The sequence below is a fragment of the Narcine bancroftii genome, chromosome 5 (assembly GCF_036971445.1).
Source record: "Narcine bancroftii isolate sNarBan1 chromosome 5, sNarBan1.hap1, whole genome shotgun sequence".
Classification (NCBI taxonomy): domain Eukaryota; kingdom Metazoa; phylum Chordata; class Chondrichthyes; order Torpediniformes; family Narcinidae; genus Narcine; species Narcine bancroftii.
The window spans coordinates 181,580,654-181,606,076 of record NC_091473.1 but is presented as its reverse complement, the minus strand read 5'-3'; the positions used below and the strand labels follow the sequence as shown (position 1 = coordinate 181,606,076).

The 25,423-nt window shown below is 59.7% G+C and overlaps 1 protein-coding gene across 2 annotated transcripts; it reads left to right on the top strand.

Annotated features, from left to right (window-relative positions):
- The first annotated feature begins 57 nt into the window (after nt 1-57).
- kmt2bb (lysine (K)-specific methyltransferase 2Bb) lies at nt 58-22,206 on the top strand. 2 transcript variants are annotated; one of them, XM_069939968.1, is made up of 17 exons: nt 58-476; nt 2,115-2,252; nt 2,987-3,145; nt 4,186-4,303; nt 5,779-5,857; nt 6,578-6,732; nt 11,162-11,344; nt 11,994-13,428; nt 14,498-14,584; nt 15,357-15,472; nt 15,734-15,955; nt 17,460-17,534; nt 17,977-18,151; nt 19,093-19,200; nt 20,074-20,157; nt 20,366-20,495; nt 20,990-22,206. In XM_069939968.1, the coding sequence occupies exons 1-17, from the start codon at nt 177-179 to the stop codon at nt 21,263-21,265; spliced, it is 3,840 nt and encodes a 1,279-aa protein (XP_069796069.1). In that variant the 5' UTR covers nt 58-176; the 3' UTR covers nt 21,266-22,206. The 2 variants fall into 2 exon arrangements, with proteins under 2 accessions (XP_069796069.1, XP_069796070.1); XM_069939969.1 differs by having other exon boundaries at nt 63-476; nt 11,994-12,744.
- Nucleotides 22,207-25,423: the final 3,217 nt, after the last annotated feature.

Here is a 25,423-nt window from a genome sequence, read left to right as displayed (position 1 = left end):
TGCAGGAACGGTCTGGTGGGTCAGATGGGTCTGTCACCGTGTTGTACGTCTAAATTTTAAAAATTTTTACTGACCCACTCCTCCACTTTTTCCTAAAAATCACAAAGACTAGGGGAGGGGGTTCCCCCTGACAGATCCATGCAGAATACAACTGGCCACCAACCACTAGGCAGAATATGTCCCATTTTCAAATATCCCCCCGTCCCCCAGCTTTCTACACTGTCTGTAACACCTCCAAAGTTCAGTTCAGGGTGATGTGGAATGGGCAGAGAGTGGACCTGAGTCCACAGCCCCGGATCAGATGGGGTCCCACTAAGTGGGGCAGCAGGCTTGACATTCTTTCCGGACTGACGCAACGTGTGTCGGCTGCAGGTGGGGCCAGAGGAAAGAGCTCGGGATCGGAGCTAGGCCTTTCTGTGCCTGAAGATGGGAGGCAGTGTGCACTGTGTCTGAAGTACAGCGACGACAAGGTCAACGTAAGTCTCCTGCACTCTAGACTGGATCGCTTCGGTGCACCCACTTTCCCAGTCTCTTCTCGTGTTCGCCCTCCAAGTTAGTGACTCAGGGACAGGTCCAGGAGGAGGGGATGGGACCGCAGGGAGGAGAGGATGCAGAGGACACAAATCAGGGATCGGGATTGACCTGTGAACCAGCAAGGAACAGAGGGATCCAATGGCTTCCTACCTTGCATTGAATAATTCCCTCTTGAGAAGGGAAGGGAGCATCGAGTGTTCTGGGCAATCCATTCTGATTCAATCAGTCCAAAATCTTTCATCTCCCTCCCCTCCTTTTCTCCCTTCCCTGTCACTCTCTTCCCCCCTCCCCGTCTCTCTCTTCCCCCCTCCCCGTCTCTCTCTTCCCCCCCTCCCCGTCTCTCTCTTCCCCCCTCCCCGTCTCTCTCTTCCCCCCTCCCCGTCTCTCTCTTCCCCCCTCCCCGTCTCTCTCTTCCCCCTCCCCGTCTCTCTCTTCCCCCTCCCCGTCTCTCTCTTCCCCCTCCCCGTCTCTCTCTTCCCCCTCCCCGTCTCTCTCTTTCCCCCTCCCCGTCTCTCTCTTCCCCCTCCCCGTCTCTCTCTTCCCCCTCCCCGTCTCTCTCTCTTCCCCCTCCCCGTCTCTCTCTTCCCCCTCCCCGTCTCTCTCTTCCCCTCCCCGTCTCTCTCTTCCCCCTCCCCGTCTCTCTCTTCCCCCTCCCCGTCTCTCTCTTCCCCCTCCCCGTCTCTCTCTTCCCCCTCCCCGTCTCTCTCTTCCCCCTCCCCGTCTCTCTCTTCCCCCTCCCCGTCTCTCTCTTCCCCTCCCGTCTCTCTCTTCCCCCTCCCCGTCTCTCTCTTCCCCCTCCCCGTCTCTCTCTTCCCCCTCCCCGTCTCTCTCTTCCCCCTCCCCGTCTCTCTCTTCCCCCTCCCCGTCTCTCTCTTCCCCCTCCCCGTCTCTCTCTTCCCCCTCCCCGTCTCTCTCTTCCCCCTCCCCGTCTCTCTCTTCCCCCTCCCCGTCTCTCTCTTCCCCCTCCCGTCTCTCTCTTCCCCCTCCCCGTCTCTCTCTTCCCCTCCCCGTCTCTCTCTTCCCCCTCCCCGTCTCTCTCTTCCCCCTCCCCGTCTCTCTCTTCCCCCTCCCCGTCTCTCTTCACCCTCCCCGTCTCTCTTCACCCTCCCCGTCTCTCTTCCCCCTCCCCATCTCTCTCTTCCCCCTCCCCGTCTCTCTCTCCCCCCCTCCCCGTCTCTCACTCCCCCCTCCCCGTCTCTCTCTCCCCCCTCCCCGTCTCTCTCTCCCCCCTCCCCGTCTCTCTCTCCCCCCTCCCCGTCTCTCTCTCCCCCCCCTCCCCGTCTCTCTCTCCCCCCTCCCCGTCTCTCTCTCTCCCCTCCCCGTCTCTCTCTCCCCCCTCCCCGTCTCTCTCTCCCCCCTCCCCGTCTCTCTCTCCCCCCTCCCCGTCTCTCTCTCCCCCCTCCCCGTCTCTCTCTCCCCCTCCCCGTCTCTCTCTCTCTCCCCCCTCCCCGTCTCTCTCTCTCTCCCCCCTCCCCGTCTCTCTCTCTCTCCCCCCTCCCCGTCTCTCTCTCTCTCTCCCCCCTCCCCGTCTCTCACACTCTCTCTCCCCACCCCTCCCCCCATATCCTCTACCCCTCCAGGACGCCGGACGCCTCCTGTACATCGGTCAGAATGAGTGGACTCATGTTAACTGTGCACTATGGTCGGCGGAGGTTTTCGAGGAGGGTGACGGCTCGCTGAAGAACGTCCACATGGCAGTCGGGAGAGGCAAGTTGATGGTAAGTGAAGATTGCGGGGGATGGTGGGGGGGCTGCATGAGTGGACATACTGGGTCTGTGGGAGGTATCCTGGCCTTTGTGAGCACTGCCCCCACAAGTGTCCCTCAGAGGGAGGCTACCCAGCCTTCTTACTCAGCCAGACCACTTCTCCCCAGCTGGACCCCCCTCCTCACCGAGCAGCTGTTCAGGTTACTTCTTCACCCCCTCCGGTCCAGGGTTTGATCTCCACCTACCCCATCTCCGTGTGAGTGTGGTTGCCTGACTGTAGGAAGGTCGGGGGTGGGGGGGAGGGGCAGAAAAGATTCACTGAGATGTTCCCGGGACTGGAGGGGGCTCAAGTTATCAGGTGAGGCTGAGACTTTTATCCTTGACGGGGGTGGGGGGGAAGAGAAACAACCTGATAGAGGTTTATAAAACCACGATAAGGTGGATGGTCACACTCCTCCCCCTGGAGGGTTTAAGTGGGGAGGGAGAGATTTAACGGGGGCAACTTCTCCACAAAGAGTGGGGTGGGTCTGTGGGATGAGGTGATGGGCTGTTTGGACGGGGGAGTTATGAAAATGGGGTGGGAGGAGGTTGAGAGGGAGGGGGAGATGTTGGGGAGGTTGAGGGTGGGGGAGAAGATTGAGAGGGAGGGAGATGAACACAGGCAGATGGCGTGGAGAGGGGAGTTTCTGAGGGTTGTGCGGGACGGGCCTGGTGGTGTTAACGCCTCCCCTCCCCTCCCGGCCCAGCGCTGTGAGTACTGCCAGAAGCCTGGAGCCACAGTGGGCTGCTGCCTGTCATCGTGCCAGAGCAACTACCACTTCATGTGCGCCCGAGCCTGCAACTGTGTCTTCGAGGAGGACAAGAAAGTGTACTGTCAGCGGCACCAGGAGTTGGTGCAAGGGAAGGTGTGATTTCCCCCTCTCCTGTCCGTCCCGTAACATTCCCCCTCTCCTGTCTGTCCCATTGCATTCCCCCTCTCCTGACCGTCCCGTCACATTCCCCCTCCCCTGACCGTGCCGTCACATTCACCCTCCCCTGAACGTCCCGTCACATTCACCCTCCCTTGAACGTCCCGTCACAGTCCCCCTCTCCTGACTGTTCCGTCACAGTCCCCCTCTCCTGACTGTTCCGTCACAGTCCCCCTCTCCTGACTGTTCCGTCACAGTCCCCCTCTCCTGACTGTTCCGTCACAGTCCCCCTCTCCTGACTGTTCCGTCACAGTCCCCCTCTCCTGACCGTCCCGTCGCATTTCCTCCTCTCCTGACCGTCCCGACGCATTGCCCCACTCCAGACCGTCCCGTCGCATTGCCCCTCTCCTGACCGTCCCGTTGCATTGCCCCTCACCTGACCGTCCAGCCGCATTGCCCCACTCCAGACCACCCCGTCGCATTGCCCCTCACCTGACCGTCCCGCCACATTGCCCCTCTCCTGACCGTCACGTCGCATTGCCCCTCTCCTGACCGTCCCGTCCATTGCCCCTCTCCTGACCGTCCCGTCCCATTGCCCCTCTCCTGACCGTCCCGTCCCATTGCCCCTCTCCTGACCGTCCCGTCCCATTGCCCCTCTCCTGACCGTCCCGTCGCATTGCCCCTCTCCTGACCGTCCCGTCGCATTGCCCCTCTCCTGACCGTCCCGTCGCATTGCCCCTCTCCTGACCGTCCTGTCGCATTGCCCCTCTCCTGACCGACCCGTCACATTCCTTACCGTCTGTCTCCTGTAACATCCCTCTCTTCTGATCATTGCTCTGCCCCTCTTTTCCCCCCTCTGACTCCCTGCCTCCTTCTTTCCCCCCCACTGGCTCCCTGCCTCCCTCTCATCCCACTGACTCCCTGCCCACTACTCTCTGACCCCCACCACTGACTCCTTGACCATCTCTCTCTCTCTCTCTCTCCCTCTCTCTCTCTCTCTCTCTCTCTCTCTCTCTCTCTCTCTCCCCTACCCCTAGACTGTCCGTGAAGACGGGTTCGAGGTAATGAGAAGGGCTTTTGTCGACTTCGAGGGAATCACTCTCCGCCGGAAGTTCCTGACAGGGTTGGAGCCGGAACACATCGCCATGATGATCGGTGAGCGAGAGGGAGCGGCTCTGTTCCCACAGTCCATTCTGTATCTGCCCCGAACAAGGAAACGGAGCCCCCCCATTCCCCTCCTTCCCACCCAACCCCACCACCAATCCCTGCAGGAGCAGAGGACAAAGGGTTAGGATGAGGGTGGGAGAGGGGAAGAAGGGTGTGGGGGAGAGGGGCGATGATGAGGATGAGGGAAATGAGTTGGGATGAGAAGGGGGGAAGAGGGGGTTAGGATGAGGGGGTGTGGGGGGAGAGGAGAGGGGTGCGGAGGAGAGAGGGGTAGGGATATGGTCCTATTATGTCTCCGGGGTTAAACTAGTGGGACGTGGGTTAGAGGTGAATGGGTGGGAGAGGGGTGTGGATAAGATCACACTGTTCCCGGGGTTAGACTACAGGGTAGAAGGGGGGAAAAGAGGGGTACAGATATCACTGTTCCTGGGGGTAAACTAGAGGGTGCGTGGTTAAGGCGATGGGATGTGGAAAGTGGTACGTGAGGACATGGGAATCCTGTTCCTGCTGCACATTGGGGTGGAGGGGGCCAGGGGCCAGGGCAGGCCCAAGGGTCATGGAGAATATGCGGGTGAGCACCAAGAGCAGGAGGCGGCCATTCGCCCCATCAAGCCTACTCATCCATTCAGTGAGATCACAGTTGATCTGACGATGGACTCGTCTCCACCCACCTGCCTTTTCCCCATATCCCTTATGTTAAAATCTATCCAACCTTGTCTTAAAATATATTTACTGAGGTCGCTTCCACTGCTTCAATTGGCAGCGAATTCCACCGATTCCCTAACCTCTGGAAAAAGCAGTTCCTCCTCATCTCCGTCCTCAATCTACCCTGAATCTTGAGGCTGTGCCCCCTTGTTCTGGTCTCCCCCCCACCAATGGGGAGCAGATGGGAGCAGAATCTTTCATAATTTTATACGTTTCAATCAGATGCCATCTCATTCTTCCAAATCCCAGATGACTCTTGCTCTCTCCTCAGACCAACCTCCTCGTCTCTTGTGACCCCCCCCCCACCACCCCCTGCAATGCACCGTCTTCCGTCTTCCTCGAGTAAGGAGACTGGATCTGCTCACAGTTCTCCAGATGCGGCCTCACCAGGTCCCAGTACCGTTGCAGCAGAATCTCACTGCTCGTAATGTTAATCTCCCTAGAATTGATGAAGGGTCGGGACCGTGGTCCAAATCACGTGCTGTCTGAAAGGAGTTTGTACGTTCTTACCGTGTCTGTGTGGGTTTCCTCTGGGGGCTCTGGTTTCCTCCCAGTATTCAAAATGCATGGGGGGGGGGGTATCAATTGGACGTAATTGGGTGGCTTGGGACTGTTACCGTGCTGTATGTCTATGCTTAAAATTTAAACGGGAACTCTCGCTGCATCAGCCAGGACCCGAGGGGTGTGGGGTTGGGATGCCCAGCATGTTGGTCAAGGCCCTCCTCTCTGTTCTCACTCCCCCTTTCTCTCCCCGGCAGGTTCCCTGACCATCAACAACCTGGGGGTGTTGACAGAGCTGTCTGAGGTTGATGGCCACATCTTCCCCGTGGGCTACCAGTAAGTGTGGGCCTGAAACAGGGTGCCTGTAGGTGGGTGGGTCTCTTTCTCGATCTCTCGCCATCTTCCTTTATCACTCTTTCTCCTTCTTCCCTCCCTCTCTTTCTCGCCCACACTTGCCCCCACTCTCCCCCCTCTCTCCCCTCTCTCTCTCCCCTCTCTCTCCCCCCTCTCTCTCCCCTCCCCTCTCTCTCCCCCCTCTCTCTCCCCCCTCTCTCTCCCCCTCCCTCTCCCCCCTCTCTCTCCCCCCTCTCTCTCCCCCCTCTCTCTCCCCCCTCCCTCTCCTCCCTCCCTCTCCCCCCTCCCTCTCCCTCCCCCCTCCCCCCCCCTCCTTCCCCCCCTCCTTCCCCCCTCCTTCCCCCTCCCCTTCCCCCTCCCCTTCCCCCTCCCCTTCCCCCTCCCCTTCCCCTTCCCCTTTCCCCTCCCCTCCCCCTCTCTCCCTTCTCTCTCTCCCCCCTCTCTCCCCCCTCTCTCTCCATCTCCCTCTCCCCCTCCCTCTCCCCCTCCCTCTCCCCCCTCCCTCCCTCTTTCCCCCTCCCCTTCCCCCGTCCCTCTCCCCCCCTCCCCTTCCCACCCCAGGAAGAGAAGCATGCCAGCATGCAGTACTTGCTGTGTGCAGTAAACCGAGGGGCATTTCACAGTTTGGGAGGGGTGTTATCCCTGCTTGACACACAAGCTTTTCCTCCTGATGCTAAATATTTCTCCCACCATACCCTCCAGGTGCTCTCGTGTCTACTGGAGCACGACGGATGCCAGGAAGCGGTGCCTCTATCGCTGCAAGGTCATGGAATACCACCCCCCTGCCTGGGAGTCAGAGGTCAACGGCGCGGACGACAGTGGCAACCACACCATTGTCCACAGTCCCGGCACGGCAGGTGGGTGCCTTCAAACATAACCCCCACCTCGGACATCCCCTATCCCCCATCTTCTTTCCCTCTTCCCCTCCCACTTTCGCTCTTCCCCTCCCTCTTTCCCTCTTCCCTCCCTCCTTCTTTCTCCCCCTCCCTCCTTCCCTCTCCCCTCCCTCTTTCCCTCTCCCCTCCCTCTTTCCCTCTCCCCCTCCCTCTTTCCCTCTCCCCCTCCCTCTATCCCTCTCCCCCTCCCTCTATCCCTCTCCCCCTCCCTCTATCCCTCTCCCCCTCCCTCTATCCCTCTCCCCCTCCCTCTATACCTCTCCCCCTCCCTCTATCCCCCTCCCTCTTTACCTCTCCCCATCCCTCTTTACCTCTCCCCTCCCTCTTTCCCTCTCCCCCTCCCTCTTTCCCTCTCCCCTCCCTCTTTCCCTCTCCCCTCCCTCTTTCCCTCTCCCCCTCCCTCTTTCCCTCTCCCCCTCCCTCTTTCCCTCTCCCCTCCTCTTTCCCTCTCCCCCTCCCTCTTTCCCTCCCCCTCCCTCTTTCCCTCTCCCCCTCCCTCTTTCCCTCTCCCCCTCCCTCTTCCCCTCCCTCTTTCCCCCTCCCTCTTTCCCCCTCCCTCTTTCCCCTCCCTCTTTCCCCTCCCTCTTTCCCCCTCCCTCTTTCCCTCTCCCCCTTCCTCTTTACCTCTCCCCTCCCTCTTTCCCTCTCCCCTCCCTCTTTCCCTCTCCCCCTCCCTCTTTCCCTCTCCCCCTCCCTCTTTCCCTCACCCCCTCCCTCTTTCCCTCACCCCCTCCCTCTTTCCCTCTCCCCCTCCCTCTTTCCCTCTCCCCCTCCCTCTTTCCCTCTCCCCCTCCCTCTTTCCCTCTCCCCCTCCCTCTTTCCCTCTCCCCCTCCCTCTTTCCCTCTCCCCCTCCCTCTTTCCCTCTCCCCCTCTTTCCCTCTCCCCCTCCCTCTTTCCCCCTCCCTCTTTCCCCCTCCCTCTTTCCCCCTCCCTCTTTCCCCCTCCCTCTGTCCCTCTCCCCCTCCCTCTTTACCTCTCCCCTCCCTCTTTCCCTCTCCCCCTCCCTCTTTCCCTCTCCCCCTTCCTCTTTACCTCTCCCCTCCCTCTTTCCCTCTCCCCCTCCCTCTTTCCCTCTCCCCTCCCTCTTTCCCTCTCCCCCTCCCTCTTTCCCTCTCCCCCTCCCTCTTTCCCTCACCCCCTCCCTCTTTCCCTCACCCCCTCCCTCTTTCCCTCTCCCCCTCCCTCTTTCCCTCTCCCCCTCCCTCTTTCCCTCTCCCCCTCCCTCTTTCCCTCTCCCCCTCCCTCTTTCCCTCTCCCCCTCCCTCTTTCCCTCTCCCCCTCCCTCTTTCCCTCTCCCCTCCCTCTTTCCCCCTCCCTCCCTCTTTCCCCCTCCCTCCCTCTTTCCCCCTCCCTCTTTCCCCCTCCCTCTTTCCCCCTCCCTCTTTCCCCCTCCCTCTTTCACCCTCCCTCTTTCCCCTCCCTCTTTCCCCCTCCCTCTTTCCCCCTCCCTCTTTCCCCCTCCCTCTTTCCCCCTCCCTCTTTCCCCCTCCCTCTTTCCCCCTCCCTCTTTCCCTCTCCCCCTCCCTCTTTACCTCTCCCCTCCCTCTTTCCCTCTCCCCCTCCCTCTTTCCCTCTCCCCTCCCTCTTTCCCTTTCCCCCTCCCTCTTTCCCTCTCCCCCTCCCTCTCCCCCTCCCTCTTTCCCTCTCCCCCTCCCTCTTTCCCTCTCCCCCTCCCTCTTTCCCTCTCCCCCTCCCTCTTTCCCCCTCCCTCTTTCCCCCTCCCTCTTTCCCCCTCCCTCTTTCCCCCTCCCTCTTTCCCCCTCCCTCTTTCCCCCTCCCTCTTTCCCCCTCCCTCTTTCCCCCTCCCTCTTTCCCCCTCCCTCTTTCCCCCTCCCTCTTTCCCCCCCCCTCTTTCCCCCCCCCTCTTTCCCTCTCCTCTTTCCCTCTCCTCTTTCCCTCTCCCCTTTCCCTCTCCCCTTTCCCTCTCCCCTTTCCCTCTCCCCTTTCCCACTCCCCTTTCCCACTCCCCTTTCCCTCTCCCCTTTCCCTCTCCCCTTTCCCTCTCCCCTTTCCCTCTCCCCTTTCCCTCTCCCCTTTCCCTCTCCCCTTTCCCTCTCCCCTTTCCCTCTCCCCTTTCCCTCTCCCCTTTCCCTCTCCCCTTTCCCTCTCCCCTTTCCCTCTCCCCTTTCCCTCTCCCCTTTCCCTCTCCCCTTTCCCTCTCCCCTTTCCCTCTCCCCTTTCCCTCTCCCCTTTCCCTCTCCCCTTTCCCTCTCCCCTTTCCCTCTCCCCTTTCCCTCTCCCCTTTCCCTCTCCCCTTTCCCTCTCCCCTTTCCCTCTCCCCTTTCCCTCTCCCCTTTCCCTCTCCCCTTTCCCTCTCCCTTTTCCCTCTCCCCTTTCCCTCTCCCCTTTCTCTCTCCCCTTTCCCTCTCCCCTTTCCCGCTCCCCTTTCCCGCTCCCCTTTCCCGCTCCCCTTTCCCGCTCCCCTTTCCCTCTCCCCTTTCCCTCTCCCCTTTCCCTCTCCCCTTTCCCTCTCCCCTTTCCCTCTCCCCTTTCCCTCTCCCCTTTCCCTCTCCCCTTTCCCTCTCCCCTTTCCCTCTCCCCTTTCCCTCTCCCCTTTCCCTCTCCCCTTTCCCTCTCCCCTTTCCCTCTCCCCTTTCCCTCTCCCCTTTCCCTCTCCCCTTTCCCTCTCCCCTTTCCCTCTCCCCTTTCCCTCTCCCCTTTCCCTCTCCCCTTTCCCTCTCCCCTTTCCCTCTCCCCTTTCCCTCTCCCCTTTCCCTCTCCCCTTTCCCTCTCCCCTTTCCCTCTCCCCTTTCCCTCTCCCCCTTTCCCTCTCCCCTTTCCCTCTCCCCCTTTCCCTCTCCCCCTTTCCCACTCCCCCTTTCCCACTCCCCCTTTCCCACTCCCCCTTTCCCACTCCCCCTTTCCCACTCCCCCTTTCCCACTCCCCCTTTCCCACTCCCCCTTTCCCACTCCCCCTTTCCCTCTCCCCCTTTCCCTCTCCCCCTTTCCCTCTCCCCCTTTCCTTCCACCTGCCCCTTTCCCTCTCCCCCTCCCCCTTTCCCTCTCCCCCTCCCCCTTTCCCTCTCCCCCTCCCCCTTTCCCTCTCCCCCTCCCCCTTTCCCTCTCCCCCTCCCCTTTCCCTCTCCCCCTCCCTCTTTCCCTCTCCCCCTCCCTCTTTACCTCTCCCCCTCTCTCTTTCCCTCTCCTCCTCTCTCTTTCCCTCTCCTCCTCTCTCTTTCCCTCTCCTCCTCCCTCTTTCCCTCTCCCTCCCCCTTTCCCTCTCCCCTCCCCCTTTCCCTCTCCCCTCCCCCTTTCCCTCTCCCCCTTTCCCTCTCCCCCTTTCCCTCTCCCCCTTTCCCTCTCCCCCTTTCCCTCTCCCCCTTTCCCTCTCCCCCTTTCCCTCTCCCCCTTTCCCTCTCCCCCTTTCCCTCTCCCCCTTTCCCTCTCCCCCTTTCCCTCTCCCCCTTTCCCTCTCCCCCTTTCCCTCTCCCCCTTTCCCTCTCCCCCTTTCCCTCTCCCCCTTTCCCTCTCCCCCTTTCCCTCTCCCCCTTTCCCTCTCCCCCTTTCCCTCTCCCCCTTTCCCTCTCCCCCTTTCCCTCTCCCCCTTTCCCTCTCCCCCTTTCCCTCTCCCCCTTTCCCTCTCCCCCTCCCCCTTTCCCTCTCCCCCTTTCCCTCTCCCCCTTCCTTTCTCCATGCCCCTTCCTTTCCCTCTCCCCCTCCCTCTTTCCCTCTCCCCCTCCCTCTTTCCCTCTCCCCCTCCCTCTTTCCCTCTCCCCCTCCCTCTTTCCCTCTCCCCTTCCCTCTTTCCCTCTCCCCCTCCCTCTTTCCCTCTCCCCCTCCCTCTCCCTCTTTCTCCCCCTCCCTAGTTTTGAATCTGCCGCTGTCCATGAGATGTTTGGAAGCAGTGGAGAGGGAGATGGAGGGTGAGGGTAGAGGTGAGCAGGAGAAGGAGGTAGAGGGGAGAGAAGTGGAGGCAGAGGGGAGAAGAGGTGGGTTGGAAAGACAGGGAAAGGTTGAGATGGAGGGGTGGAATATTTAGAAGGAGGGAGGGGGTCTTTCAGAGGGGTCATGGGCCAGTAGAAGCAACTCAGGACGAGAGAAATGGATGTTAAACTGAAACCCTAGATTTAAAGAGGGCAGATTTAAAGAGGGCAGATTTAAAGAGGGCAGATTTAAAGAGGGCAGATTTAAAGAGGGCAGAGTCTCCACACACTACCAAGTGGGTCTCAGTGGGACTAAGGACTGTTCGCAACACCCCTAACATGTGTGAGTTGAGACTGCATGGAATGAAGGAGCTGGGCCGAATGGCCAATTCCTGTCCTCTGGCTAATGCTGCTAGATCTCCTTTAGCATTGGTGGGTCTTTGAAGTGCTGGGCTGTGAGGACCATGCTTTCTCTTCCTCCCACCCCTCGCTAATCTTTGCCCTTTTCTCTCTTCCACCCTACTAGATCCTGGCGAGGAGACAGTGGCCAAGAGCTGGCAGGAGGCCCGGCTCGAGAATCCCCTCGCTGCCCCCAGTGCCAGCCCCTTGCCCCCTCCTCGCCCGCCTGTCTGCAGCCGGATCAAGGTGCCCAGCTACCGCCCCAACTGCCGCTGGTCATCATCGGGCTCTCGCCCCCTGCCCTGCCCAGGTGAGGATGGCTCGGCCTGCTCTGTGTGTTTAAGGGGTGTGTGAGATTCATGTGGGATGGCAGAGCACCATGGGCCAAAAGGCCTGCTGTGTGGTGTCGGGATGGAGAGAGTAGGTTCATGTGGGTTGGCAGAGCAGCAGGCCCTGCTCTGTTCTGGAGGGAGGGTGGAGGTTCATGTGGGTTAGCAGAGCATCATGGCTGAATGGCCTGCACTGTTCTGTAGGGAGGGTGGTGGAGGGGATAGAATGGTGTGGAGTGGATGTACAAGGCACAGGGCCCTCATGATTTTGTTCAGAGGAAGGGGTTAGACTGATGTGGAGTGGGTTTATGTGAATCAGCAGAGCTCTGTTGGCCGAAGAGCCCTCACATTGCTGGAGGTAGGGGATAGCCTGATGCTGAGTGGGTGTACGTGGGCGTGAAGAGAGCTGTTGGCTGAAGGGCCCGAACAGTGCTGAAAGAAGAGATGGAGGAGTGGATAGGCTGATGCGGAGTGGGTATATGTGGGCCAGCACAGTTCTGTGGGCTGAAAGGCCCCCACAAGACTGCCCTTCCTTCTCTCTGGTCCAAATGTTCTTTGCGCTGACCGACCACAGGGCAGGGTCTCGTGCTGACTGACGCCCTTTTTTCTCTCTCTCTCTTCCCCCCCCAGGAAGCCCGGCCGCTTTGACCCACCACATCCTGACGGTTAGCGACCCCGCCGTTTCTCCAGGCCGCCGCTCCCTCGTGCCCCGCCGCCACAGCCTCTCCTCCCACCACCACCACCAGGCCGGCCCGCGGCTCAAAGCGCCAGCATGCCGAGTCCGTGCCAGGAGCCCGCCATCAGTGCCCACTAAACCCCGGCCCCCCTCGTCGCCGGAGGTTCCACGGGGGCACTGCCAGGAGGAGGAGAGGGTGCCAGAAGGCCAGGCTGCCTTTGACGGCATGGACGCGGATATAATCTCGGCTCTCCCCCTCCTGCGGGGACTACGGGGGGCGGTGGACGGGGTGCCCGCCCAGGGCCGAGGCTCCCTTGAGGCCTCGCTCCGGGACGAGGAGGAGGAGGAGGATGATGATGAGGAGGAGGAGGAGGAGGAGGAGGAGGACAGCTCGGGCGATGACCTGGAGCGTTACTACAACTTTGCCCGCACCGTGGTGAGCGAGGAGGTGATGGAGCAGCTGGCCACCGACTGCTTCGGACTGGATGGGCCGAGGATTGACCAGTTGGACGGGGCGGACGACTCGGCAGACGGCGAGACGCCCTCACAAGGTGCCGAGGATGAGTCGGCAAGGGGCCCTCAGCCCCCAGCTCCTCAGGCCCCAATTCCTCCACCCAAGGAGGCGGAGGACGAGCTGCCATCCGACATCATGGACTTTGTGCTGAAGAATACCTCGTCCCTGCCTGGGGCTCCGGCTCCACTGAGGTTGGAGGCTGTCCCACCGCCCTTTGCCCCCACCTCGCCCCCAGCCTTTCCCCCGCCCTCTTCCACAGTTGGCGAGCCCCAGTTCCCCGACCCGCCCCGCATCCAGAGGGTGTGCGCTGCCCCTGAGGGCACCCTGCTCCTGGGTGAGCCGGGGCCCTGTCACCCGGCGCGTCCCCTCGCCCCCTCCTCACCGCCCAGCTCGGCCCGCCCACCCCCTCCTCTTCCCCTCCTCCGCCTAGCCAAGCCCGAGGTGCTGTACCTGGAACGCTCGGCTGTCCCACCGCGGAGCTACGGGGCATTGCTGGTAACACCAGCCGGACCCCTTGCCATGCTTGAGCCCACTTCCCTGGCCCTGGGCGGTCCCGTCCTCAACGTGGTGTCTGTCCAGCCGGCCCCTGTCCTAGCTGGTACAACACTCGCCCCAATCCTGCCCCGTGATTCCGGCCTGCGGCTGGGCGGGGGTCCCGCCAAGCCCCCTGCCCCTTTGGCCTGCCTGCTGCCTGCCCCGCAGGTGCCCGTCACACCTACCCTCCTAGGGGCTGCTGTCCGGGCTGCCCCCCTCCTCGCCAAACGCCCCCTCCCGCCTCCCCCTGACAGACCTCAGCCAAAGAGGCAGAAGACCTCGCACCCCTGGCTCCCCACCGACGGCAAGGATCTGAAGGCCCAGTCCCCCGGGTTCTTGGGGTAAGTCCTTGCACCCCATGGCTGACTCTCCGATTGCAGGGGAGGAGGCAGCGGGGGTGGTAGGAGTGGAGCGTGATTGGGGCGTGGAGGAGGGAGAGGGGTAGGGGAACACGTTTTGGGCAGGGACGGGGAACTTGCCTCCATCTGGAGTGGGGGAAGCAAGGGGGGGGTGGAAGTGAAGTGAGCAACAGGGGTTTGTGCTGTGATTGTGTCGTGACATGGATGGTGGGATGAGGAGACAGAGAGTGGTCGGGGTGTTCCTTGGATGAGAGGGATGAAGCTGTGGCGAGAGGTTATCACTGAGTCTGTGTGTCTGTGTGAGAGGGAATGTGATCGGTAGTGTGCAGGCCTGTCTGCGTGTCCGTATTTGACCTGCTGAGTTTCTCCAATGATCTGAACCAGGATTCAGCACTGTCTGTGAGGAGTTTGCACGTTCTCCCCGTGTCTTTATGGGTTTTCCCTAGGGACTCTGGTTTCCTCCCACCCTCCAAAACGTACTGGTAGTTGTAGGTTAATGGGGTGTATTTGGGCAGCATGGTCTTGTGGGCCAGAAGGGCCTGTTACCATGCTGTATGTCTATATTTATAAATGTTAAAAAAAATCCTTAATAATATACTAATTAACATAAAGACTCTTACTAGGCGGGGATAGGGAGACACTTTGGGAGAGTCGACCAAACAGCGAGTGGCGTAGGCCAGCTCTTCATCCCAGGCACCACTGTTTTATTCAAATACAACTGCTGTGGACGGGACACAACTGGGTCTCTGCTGGCTGAACGTTTGATTTAAAATTATTTATTCCACACCAGCCCACTCTCCCACCTCCCCCCTTCCCCCCCCCCCCCCCCCCCACTTCCAAAATTTCTGCTGGTTGTCGAGGATTCCAGGTCATGGAATTCCGGATAACGGAGATCGCACTGTATGTGTGAGTCTACAGTAAGTGACTGCATGTGTGTGCCAGGGCTGCAGGAGGGGGTGCAGGGAGTGCACTGGAGCTGTGCGGAGTTGGGGGGATAATAACTGATTTTGCAATGTGATTTCTCCACCACCCCCCAACCACCACTCTGCAGGAACGGGCGGGTCCGGATGAAGACGCCGACTATTAGGGCCACTCTGGACCTGGACCACTCTGACACCTTGCACTCGGGAAACTGCACGTGAGCATCCGATTTCTCATCCGTGTTGGGGACCTGAGGGGGTTACAGAGAAGGGGAGGGGTGTCGGGGATCTGAGGAGGTTACAGAGACGGGGAGGGGTGTCGGGGACCGGAGGGGTTTACAGATACGAGGAGGCGTGTCGGGGACTGGAGCAGGGTACAGAGATGGGGAGGGGGTCTAGGGGACCAGAGTGGGGTACAGAGATAGGGAGGAGTGTCGGGGACTGGAGTGGGGTTCAGACACAGGGAGGGGTGTCGGGGACCGGAGGGTGTTACAGGGACAGGGAAGGGTGTAGGGGACCGGAGGGGGTTACAGAGACAGGGAGGGATGTAGGGGACCGGAGGGTGTTACAGGGACGGGGAAGGGTGTAGGGGACGGAGTGGGTTACAAAGACAGGGAGGGATGTAGGGGACCGGAGCGGGGTACAGACACATGGAGGGGTGTAGGGGACCAGAGTAGATACAGAGACAGGGAGGGGTGTAGGGGACCGGAGAGGGTTACAGAGATAGGTAGGGGACCAGAGGGGTTTACAGAGACAGAGAGGGGTGTAGGGGACCAGAGGGGGGTTACAGAGACAAGGAGGGGTGTAGGAAACCAGAGGGTGTACAGAGACAGGGAGAGGTGTAGGGGATCAGAGGGGATTACAGACAGGGAGGGGTGGAGGGGACTGGGGAGTCCATTGTGAAACTCAAATTCTATAGTGGAGACAGGCTCAATAAACTCTCCTCTTGCCCCTTCTCTCCCCTCGCCTCATCTCCCACCCACACCCCAGGACACCACGTAGCCAGGAACATCCGATGGGTCAGTGTGATTTGCCAGCAATACGCGATGTCACCAGTCGCCTGGCCAACCGCCGCAGTCCACCCGGGACGTGGATCCGCAGTACAGGTAGGGGGGGGGGGGTGGGTCACTGTCCTTGGATCAGTAACCCACGAGGGCCCAGGGACAGAGAAAACATCGACACAGGTTGTCCCAATGTTCCACCAGTCCCCTACACCCTTCCTTATCTCTGTAACCTGCTTCAGACCTCAACACCCCTCCCTGTCTCTAACCCCCTCCGGTCCCCTACACCCCTCCCTGTCTCAGTAACCCACTCTGGTCCACAACTCCCCTCCCTGTCTCTGTAACCCCCTTCCTGTCTCGCTCCAGATGCTGATCTGAGCTCGGAAGAGGAGTCGCTGCCCTCATGCCACCAGGAGGAGGAAGATGATGAAGATGATGAGGAGGAAGATGATGAGGAGGAAGATGATGAGGAGGTAGAGGAGAAGGAGAACTGGCATCAGCCGGAGTCCCAGAGGAGACACGGACCCCATCTGCGCTTCGAGATCACCAGCGATGATGGCTTCTCCGTCTCAGCTGACAGCATTGAGGGTGAGTGGGGGAAGGGGCTAGAATGGGGCCACTGGACAGAATGGCCAGTGGCCCAGAGCAATATCAGTGGGTGGGGTTTGGAAACTAGCGCTGCTGGCTGTGGCTCTCACTTTTGTGAGAGGCGGCGGGAAGGAGGGGTTGGCAAGGAGGGAGAGGGTGTTGAGGGAGGGAGGGGTGTTGAGGAGGAAGGAGGGGGGATCGAGTAGGGAGGGAGGGATGGCAGCAGGGAGGGAGGGGGTCGGCCAGGAGGGAGGAGCTTGCGGAGGGAGGGAGACGTGGCAGTAGTGGCCAGAGGAGGTGGCAAGAATGGAGGGAGAAAGGGAGAAAAGGAGGGAGGGGGCAGCGAGATTTGAAACAATAATTTAAATCATCTTCCCTGTTACCCTGTCATCCTCACTGCCCATTCTCCTCCCCATGTCTCTGTCCCCTCTCCCCTCGTGTCTCTGCCCCTCTCCCCCGGTGTCTCTCGCCTTTCCCCATGTCTCTGTCCCCCTCTCCCCTTATGACTCTGCCCCCTCTCCCCTCATGACCCTCACGACTCTGCCCTCTCTCCCCTCACGACTCTGCCCTCTCTCCCCTCACGACTCTGCCCCCTTTCCCCTCACGACTCTGCCCCCTCTCCCCTCACGACTCTGCCCCCTCTCCCCTCACGACTCTGCCCCCTCTCCCCTCACGACTCTGCCCCCTCTCCCCTCACGACTCTGCCCCCTCTCCCCTCACGACTCTGCCCCCTCTCCCCTCACGACTCTGCCCCCTCTCCCCTCACGACTCTGCCCCCTCTCCCCTCACGACTCTGCCCCCTCTCCCCTCACGACTCTGCCCCCTCTCCCCTCACGACTCTGCCCCCTCTCCCCTCACGACTCTGCCCCCTCTCCCCTCACGACTCTGCCCCCTCTCCCCTCACGACTCTGCCCCCTCTCCCCTCACGACTCTGCCCCCTCTCCCCTCACGACTCTGCCCCCTCTCCCCTCACGACTCTGCCCCCTCTCCCCTCACGACTCTGCCCCCTCTCCCCTCACGACTCTGCCCCCTCTCCCCTCACGACTCTGCCCCCTCTCCCCTCACGACTCTGCCCCCTCTCCCCTCACGACTCTGCCCCCTCTCCCCTCACGACTCTGCCCCCTCTCCCCTCACGACTCTGCCCCCTCTCCCCTCACGACTCTGCCCCTCTCCCCTCACGACTCTGCCCCCTCTCCCCTCACGACTCTGCCCCCTCTCCCCTCACGACTCTGCCCCCCTCCCCTCACGACTCTGCCCCCTCTCCCCTCACGACTCTGCCCCCTCTCCCCTCACGACTCTGCCCCCTCTCCCCTCACGACTCTGCCCCCTCTCCCCTCACGACTCTGCCCCCTCTCCCCTCACGACTCTGCCCCTCTCCCCTCACGACTCTGCCCCCTCTCCCCTCACGACTCTGCCCTCTCCCCATCCCCCACCGTGTCTCTGCCCCCTCTCCTCCCATATCTCTCCTCATGACTTTGCCCCCTCCTCTCCCCCACCCCCACAGTGGCATGGAAAGCCGTGTTGGACAAGGTGATGGAGGCTCGGGCCACTGCACGTCTCAAACACGTCTCCTTCGCAGGTTGGTAAAGCCCCTCCCTCTCCCTCATGTCCCCATTGCCCCCCCCCTCCCCCCGGAGAGAGGTTTCGACACTACTTTCCATTGAGTTACAACACCCTTTCACCCCACCCCCTCCCTCCTGAAGCAGGATAAGGCCCCTCCTTCCCATCTCGTGTTCCCATCGTCATCCACTACCATCCCAGAGCAGGTGTTTCACCCTCTTCCGCCCCTCCCCACTCTTACCATTCCCCCTCTCCCCACAACCTTGGCTCTGCTTCTGATCTCCAGGTCAGTCCCAATGAGCAGGTCAGGTTCACCTGTTCCCCCTCCCCGACTCCCACGTCCCGAACCCCGACGACTCCCCTTCTGCACCTTGCGTACCCCAGTTCCAATAAGCAGGCCTTTTACATAGACGTTTCTCCTCCCACCTCCCTTCTCTCTTCCCCCCCCAAACCGGGTACAGGTATGAGTGGGTTGCGTTGCCTGGGCCTTACCCACGATGCCGTGCTCTTCCTCGTCGAGCAGCTCCTTGGGGCGAAGAACTGCCGCAACTACAAGTTCCGCTTCCACAAGCACGTGGGGCAGGACGAGCTGCCAGTGAACCCGCATGGTTGTGTCAGGGCGGAGATCGGCTCCAGGTAGGATCTGACAGGGTCTGCGATCCGTTCCTCATGGAGACAGGGGTCCGGTCACCACCCCGCTCGGGGACAGTGGTCCGGTAACCCCAACTTGGGGACAGGAGTCAGGTGACGGGTCTGGTTTCATCCCCAGCTTGAGGATGGGGGTCCAGTAATCCCAACTTGGGGACAGGAGTCAGGTGCCCCCCACTTGAGGACGGGAGTCTGGTTTCATCCCCTGCTCGAGGACGGGGGTCAGGTACCCTCAACTCGGGGGCGGGTGTCCGGTAACCCCAACTCGGGGACGGCAGTCCAGTTCCTCCTGCTTAGGACATAGGTCCAGTTGCCCCATGCTCGGGGACGGGGTCTGGTTCCCCCAACTCGGGGACAGGAGTCAAGTGTCCCCCGCTTGGGGATGGGGGTCTGGTTTCATCCCCCGCTCGAGGACGGGGGTCAGGTACCCCCAACTCGGAGTTGGGGGTCCAGTAACCCCAACGGGGACGGGAGTCCAGTCCTCCCACTTAGGGACGCAGGTCCAGTTGCTCCCCTGTTTGGGGTCAGGGTTCGGTTCCCCCAACTCGGGGACAGGAGTCAGGTGACCCCTGCTTGGGGACGGGGGTCTGGTTTCAATTCCCGCTCAAGGATGGGAGTCCGGTTCCTCCCACTTGGACGCAGGTCCAGTTGCCTCCCGCTCGGGGATGTGGTCCGGTTCCCCCTGCGCGGAAAAGGGTCTAGTTCCCCCCCTCCCCCCCCCCCAAGACAGGGAAATGTGTGGTAGGAGAGGAAGGGAGGGTTACGGAAAGGAATGGGGAAGGGCCAAATGGGTCTGATTCATCTGCACAGGAACGTGGACTGTCTCACTTTCCACCTCTCTGAGACCCTCTGCTCTGTTTCTGATACCTCATTCTTCTCACCCCACCCCCTCACCTCACCTCCACCCCTTTTCCCATCGGCATCCGCAGGAAGTCGACATTCGATATGTTCAATTTCCTTGCGTCAAGACATCGGAAACTTCCGGAGTACGGATTTGTCGATGAGGAAGAGGATGAGGTGCATCTAAAGTCAGCAAGGTGAGTCTGGGGGGAAGGGGTGGGGGAGGATTGAAGCCCCACTGCAGAACCCCAACTATACCTGTTGTCCTCCTCTTCCCTGTGAACACAGAGCTCTGGACCCTGCAGCTCCTCATTCAACACAGATAGATCGGGAGGGGTATAGGGGACTGGAGGGGGTTATAGAGACAGGGAGGGGTGTAGGGGACTGGAGGGGTTTACAGAGACGGAGGGGTGTCAGGGATGGGTGTCAGGGACCAGAGGGGGTGACAGAGACAAGGAGGGGTGTGGGACCGGAAGGGGCTACAGAAACAGGGAAGGGTGTAGGGGACCGGAGTGGGTTACACAGACGGGGAGGGGTTTAGGGGACTAAAGGGGGTTACAAAGACAGGGAAGGGTGTAGGGAACCGGAGGGGATTACAGAGACAGGGAGGGGTGTAGGAACCGGAGGAGGTTACAGAGGCGGGGAGGGATTTAGGGGACCAGAGGGGGGGTTACAGAGACAGGGAGGGATTTAGGGGACCGGAGGGGATTACAGAGACAGGGAGGGGTGTAGGGAACCGGAGGGGGTTACGAGACAGGGAGGGGTGTAGGGGACCGGAGGGGATTACAGAGACAGGGAGGGGTGTAGGGAACCGGAGGGGGTTACGAGACAGGGAGGGGTGTAGGGGACCAGAGAGGGTTACAGAGACAGGGAGGGGTGTTGGGGACCGGAGGGGGTTACAGAGACAGGGAGTGGTGTAGGGGACCAGAGGAGGTTACAGAGACAAGGAGGGGTGTATGGGACTGGAGGGGGTTACAGAGTGGGGATCAGGTGAGCCAGGGGAGGCAGGGCTGCAGTGTGAAGATGGGTGGTGTGTGTGTGACTCACCGTCCCTGCTTGTGATTCCACAGGAGAGCCACCAGCATGGACTTGCCCATGGCCATGAGGTTCAGGCACTTAAAGAAAACGTCGAAGGAAGCTGTGGGTGTGTACAGGTGAGTGAGTGGCTGCTCCACATCATCCCCCCTCCCCCTACCCTCCCCACATCCCTCCTCCTGCACTCCCCTTGCACCTCTCCTCCCCCCCCCCCGCATTCCCCTTCCCTCCTTTCTTCACTCATCCCCTCCCCGCCCCTCTTACCTCTTTCGCTCTCGACATTCGCCCTACTATTATTGTCCCCTTCCTCCCCCCCGACTCCGGTAGGTCTGCAATTCACGGACGTGGCCTCTTCTGCAAAAGAAACATTGACGCTGGTGAGATGGTGATAGAATATTCTGGAATTGTCATCCGGTCGGTGTTAACAGACAAGCGGGAGAAATACTATGACAGCAAGGTAACCGTGGAGGGAATTCTGGACTTGTCGACTTGGATCATGTCCACCTGTTTGTCCAAGTGATTAATCATTAGCGATGGGCTAGTCCACACCGGAGGCACCGTGCACAGTTCCCGGTTTCCGTATTCCACACCGGGAGCACAGTGCACAGTTCCTGGTCTCTGTATCGCATACCACGACCACCGTGCACACTTCCCAGTCTCCGAACCCCACACCGGGAGCACCATGCTCAGTTCCTGGTCTCCATATCCCACACCGGGAGCACCGTGCTCAGTTCCTGGTCTCCGTATCCTACACCGGGAGCACCATGCACAATTCCTGGTTTCCATAGTCCACACCGGGAGCACCGTACAAATCTTGCTCTTGTGGAGAGGGGAGCAGATGGTACATTTGTAGATGGCTGGGTTGGAACTCGAGGGGCCGGAGTGGGGGGGGATTGAGACATGACCTACCTGGACTGACGTTCTCACCTCTCCCACCACCCACCCCCACAGGGGATCGGCTGCTACATGTTCCGCATCGATGATTTTGAGGTTGTCGACGCCACCATGCACGGGAACGCCGCCCGTTTCATTAACCACTCGTGTGAGCCCAACTGCTACTCGCGGGTCATCAATGTGGAGGGGCAGAAACACATTGTGATCTTCGCCATGCGCAAGATCTACCAGGGAGAGGAGCTCACCTACGACTACAAGTTCCCCATCGAGGACGCCAGCAACAAGCTGCCATGTAACTGCGGTGCCAGAAAGTGTCGACGCTTCCTCAACTGAGCTGGGGGTCATGTTCACTCCCACCCCCCTCCCCCCCCCCTCCCGACGCTATCCTTCTCCATGTCCCTGTGATTGATGTCTGGCTCCCCCTCCCTGCGACCTCTGGCACCCCCTCTCCCCGCGTCTTCTGGCTCCCCCTTTCCCCTCTCTCCCCACTCTTCTTCTCACACCTTAATCTCACCCCTCCACTCGTCGACTTCCTTCCCCCCCTCCCAGTTCCCACCTCCCTTCCCTTGCTTTCCTTTTCCCTCTCCTTCCAGATTCTCCATACCCCCCCCACTCAGTTCACACTACACCCTGTTCCCCCTCATTTCCCTCACCTCTCCCATGTTTTCCCCTCCCTTGTTTCCCCCACCCCATAATTATTTTCTCCCCTCTGCCCCTTCTCTCCCACCCCCCCCACCCTTCCCTTCGTGTTCTTTCACCCCAACCCCTTCATCGCCCATTCTGCGGTTTGACCTTGGCCGCATAAAGTTTCCTCGCTCCCACCCCATTCTCCATTCAACCCTCCCACCTGCCCAGCGAAGGGACTCCTGCCCCCACTTTAATTACTGACGGCCTATCCCACTTTCTCTATGGAGCAGGGGTTGTCTCCCTTGTCTCAGTTCACCCAGCAAACTCTTCCTCTCCGTCAGGAAGGGGTGATGACGTACCCTCCTCTTTCCCCCCCCTCCCCCCAGCTCAGTGAGGAAGGGTCCAGTCCAGTCTGTGGATGGTGTGAAGGAAAAGCGGTGCGGACCAGATCACAAAACCTCAGTGTCAGAAAATTATTTTCCTTGCGTTTCAGAATTTGGGGGCATATCATGCTCTAACTTTGTGTATAAAAGAAAACCCTAATTTGTACATACCTGTACAGATATTTCTAAATCTCCTCATTTTCTATGCACTTTTTTATTTAAGAAATTGTTTCCTTAATAAAGACGTTAAGTTGTTCGGAGAAACAGCAGGTAACTTCTCAATACAACCTGGTTTACAAACGCGGGTCAGGGCCTTCGGGGACAGAGAGAGCGAGAAAAGGGGTGTGGAATGGAATTCCAGAGGTCAGAGTAAGGGTGCGGATGGTTCACAGAGAGGAAGGGAGAGAGAGGAAAGGGTGTAGGGAAGCAGAGGGGGTTACCGAGAAAGGGAGGGGTGTAGGGGAGCAGAGAAGGTTACAGAGACAGATGGGTGTAGGGGAGCAGAGGGGGTTAAAGAGATGGGGAGGGGTTACAGAGACAGAGAGGGGTGTAGTGGACCAGTGGGGGCTACAGAGATGGGGAGGGGAGTAGGGGGAGAGGCCAGTGTCACAGGAAGAGGGTTGGTGATTCTTGTCCAGAGCGGTAGTGGTCCTGGTGACAGCATGTCCCACCCCTTCCTACACCGGTGGCTCAACATGAATGCCTGGTACTGTTTGCAGCCATGACTTCATGGACTCAGTCGAACAGCGTGGAAACAGGCTCTTCAGGCCCACTTCCTTGTGCTGGCCCAGGTGTCTTCCCCAGCTGCTCCAATCTCCCTGTATTTGGACCATCTCCCTTAAAACCCTTCACAGAACATTCCAGTACAGTCCAGGCCCTTCAGCCCATGATGTTATGCTGGCTCATATAAACCTACTCCACAATATCCCCCTTACACCCATTACCCTCTATTTCTTACATCCGTGAACCTGTCTAAGGGTCTCTTAAATACCCCTATTGTACCAGCCCCCACCTCCAGCCACGCATTCCAGGCCCCCACCACTCTGCGTCTCCCCTAAACTTCCCTTCCCTCCCCTCACCTTGTTCACACGTCCTCTGGTGTTTGCTGATCCTGCCCTGGGAAACAGGCGCTGGCGGCCCACCCTGTCTATGCCCCTCAAAATCTCGTTTATCTCTATCAATTCTCTTGTCTGTCTTCGCTCCAGAGAGAAAGGTCCCAGCTCTGCGGACCTTGCCTTGTGAGACGTTCTCCAATCCAGGCAACACCCTAGTCAATTCCCTCTGCCCCCTCCCCACATCCTTCCTCTAATGAGGCAACCAGAACTGAACATAATTTGCCACGTGTGGTCTCACCAGAGTTTTACAGAGCTGCCCATTTCCCTGTAAACCTTCCCTCGCGATCTGAACCATCCCCATCCCTCTCACCCATCCTACCCATAGACCTGTCCAAATGGTGTAACTGTTCCCCCCTACGCTCCAGGGAGAAAAGTCCCAGCTTCTGATAACCTGAGTGTTGTCAAACAGAGAGACCCCGAGGTACAGGAACATTGTTCCCTGAGAATGGGGGCACAGGTAAACGGGGCGGGGAAGGCTGTGGTAGAACAGAGAGACTCCGGGGTACAGGAACATTGTTCACTGAGAGTGGGGACACAGGTAGACGGGGTGGGGAAGGAGATGTTTGCCTTCATCAGTCAGGTTCCAGGAGATGGTAAAGTCCTGTTACAACTGAACCAGATCCAGGTGAGACAGGACTGGAGAATCGCGGGAAGGTTGACACGAGGGGAGAGCGGGTCAGTGAGATCAGTGTGTGGATTGATAAAGGGGTGTGGGGAGAGAAGGGCAGTGAAATCCTTGTGGGGACCAATACAGGGCTGTGTGCAGAGAGTTGGGAAGTGGGAAATGATACCGGTGAATGAGGGGGAGAACAGAGAAGTGGGATAAGTGTGGAGACTGATACAGGGGGATGTGGGGAAAGAGCGGTGTAGTGGGATCAGTATGGGGACTGATACAGGGGGATGTGGGGAGAGAGCGGGGCAATGGGATCAGTGTGTGACTGATACAAGGTTGAGGGGACAGAGAGGTGCAGTGGGGTTTGACACGGGTGTTGGGATAGGTGTGACTGATACAGGGGTATATGGGGAGAGGGGAAGTAGGATCAGTTTGGAGACAGATGTGTGGAGGGAGCACGGCAGTGGGATCAGTGTGGGAACTGAGGGATGTGGGGAGAGAGCGGTGCTGTGTGATCAGTGTGGACTGATATAAGGGTGTGGGGCAGTGGGATCATTGTGGGGACTCGTACAAGTGTGTGGGGACTCGTACAAGTGTGTGGGGAAAGAGCGGGGCAGTGGGATCAGTGTGGGGACAGTTCTGGAATTGGGGACAGTATGACTGATACAGGGGAATGTGGGGAGAGAGCGGAGCAGTAAGATCAGTGTGGGGACTGATACAAGGGTGTGGGGAGAGTGGGGGAGTGGGATTAGTGTAGGGACTGATACAGGGGGATGTGGGGAGAGAGCGGGTCAGTATGATCAGTGTGGGAATTGATACAGGGGGATGTTAGGAAAGAGTGGTTCAGTGTGGGGACTGATGCAAGGGTGTAGGGAGAGTGGGGCAGTTACATCAGTGTGGGGAGAGTGTGGGCCAGTGGGATCAGTTAATGCACTGATGAAGTGGTGTAGAGGGAGTGTGGCAGTGGGATCAGTGTGGGGACTGATACAGGGGGATGTGTGGAGAGATGAGCTGTGGGGTCAGTGTGGTGAGAATAGTACAGTGGAACAGTGTGGGGACTGATATAAGGTTGTGAGAGACGGGCATTGAGATCTGTGTGGGGACCAATACAGGGCTGTGGTGAGAGAATGGGGCAGTGGGATCAGTGTGGGGACTGATACAAGGATGTGGGGACAGACATGGGCAGTGGGATCAGTGTGGGGATTGATGCAGGGGGATGTGGTGAGAGCGGGGCAGTGGGATCAGTGTGGGGACTGATACAGGGGGATGTGCGGAGAGAGGGGAAGTTGGATCAGTTTGGAGACTGATGCAGGTGTGTGGGGAGAGTGCGGGGCTGTGGGATCAGTCTGGGGACTGATACAGGGGGATGTGCGGAGAGAGGGGAAGTTGGATCAGTTTGGAGACTGATGCAGGTGTGTGGGGAGAGTGCGGGGCTGTGGGATCAGAGTGGGGACTGATGAAGGTGTGTGGAGGGAGCGTGGCAGTGGGATTAGTGTGAGAACTGAAACAAGGGTGTGGGGAGAGAGTGGGGGAGTGGGATCAGTATGGGGACTGATGAAGGGGTGTGGAGGGAGTGTGGCAGTGGGATCAGTGTGGGGACTGATAGAGGGGGATGTGTGGAGAGATGAGCTGTGGGGTCAGTGTGGTGAGAATAGTACAGTGGAACAGTGTGGGGACTGATATAAGGTTGTTGTGAGAGACGGGCATTGAGATCTGTGTGGGGACCAATACAGGGCTGTGGTGAGAGAATGGG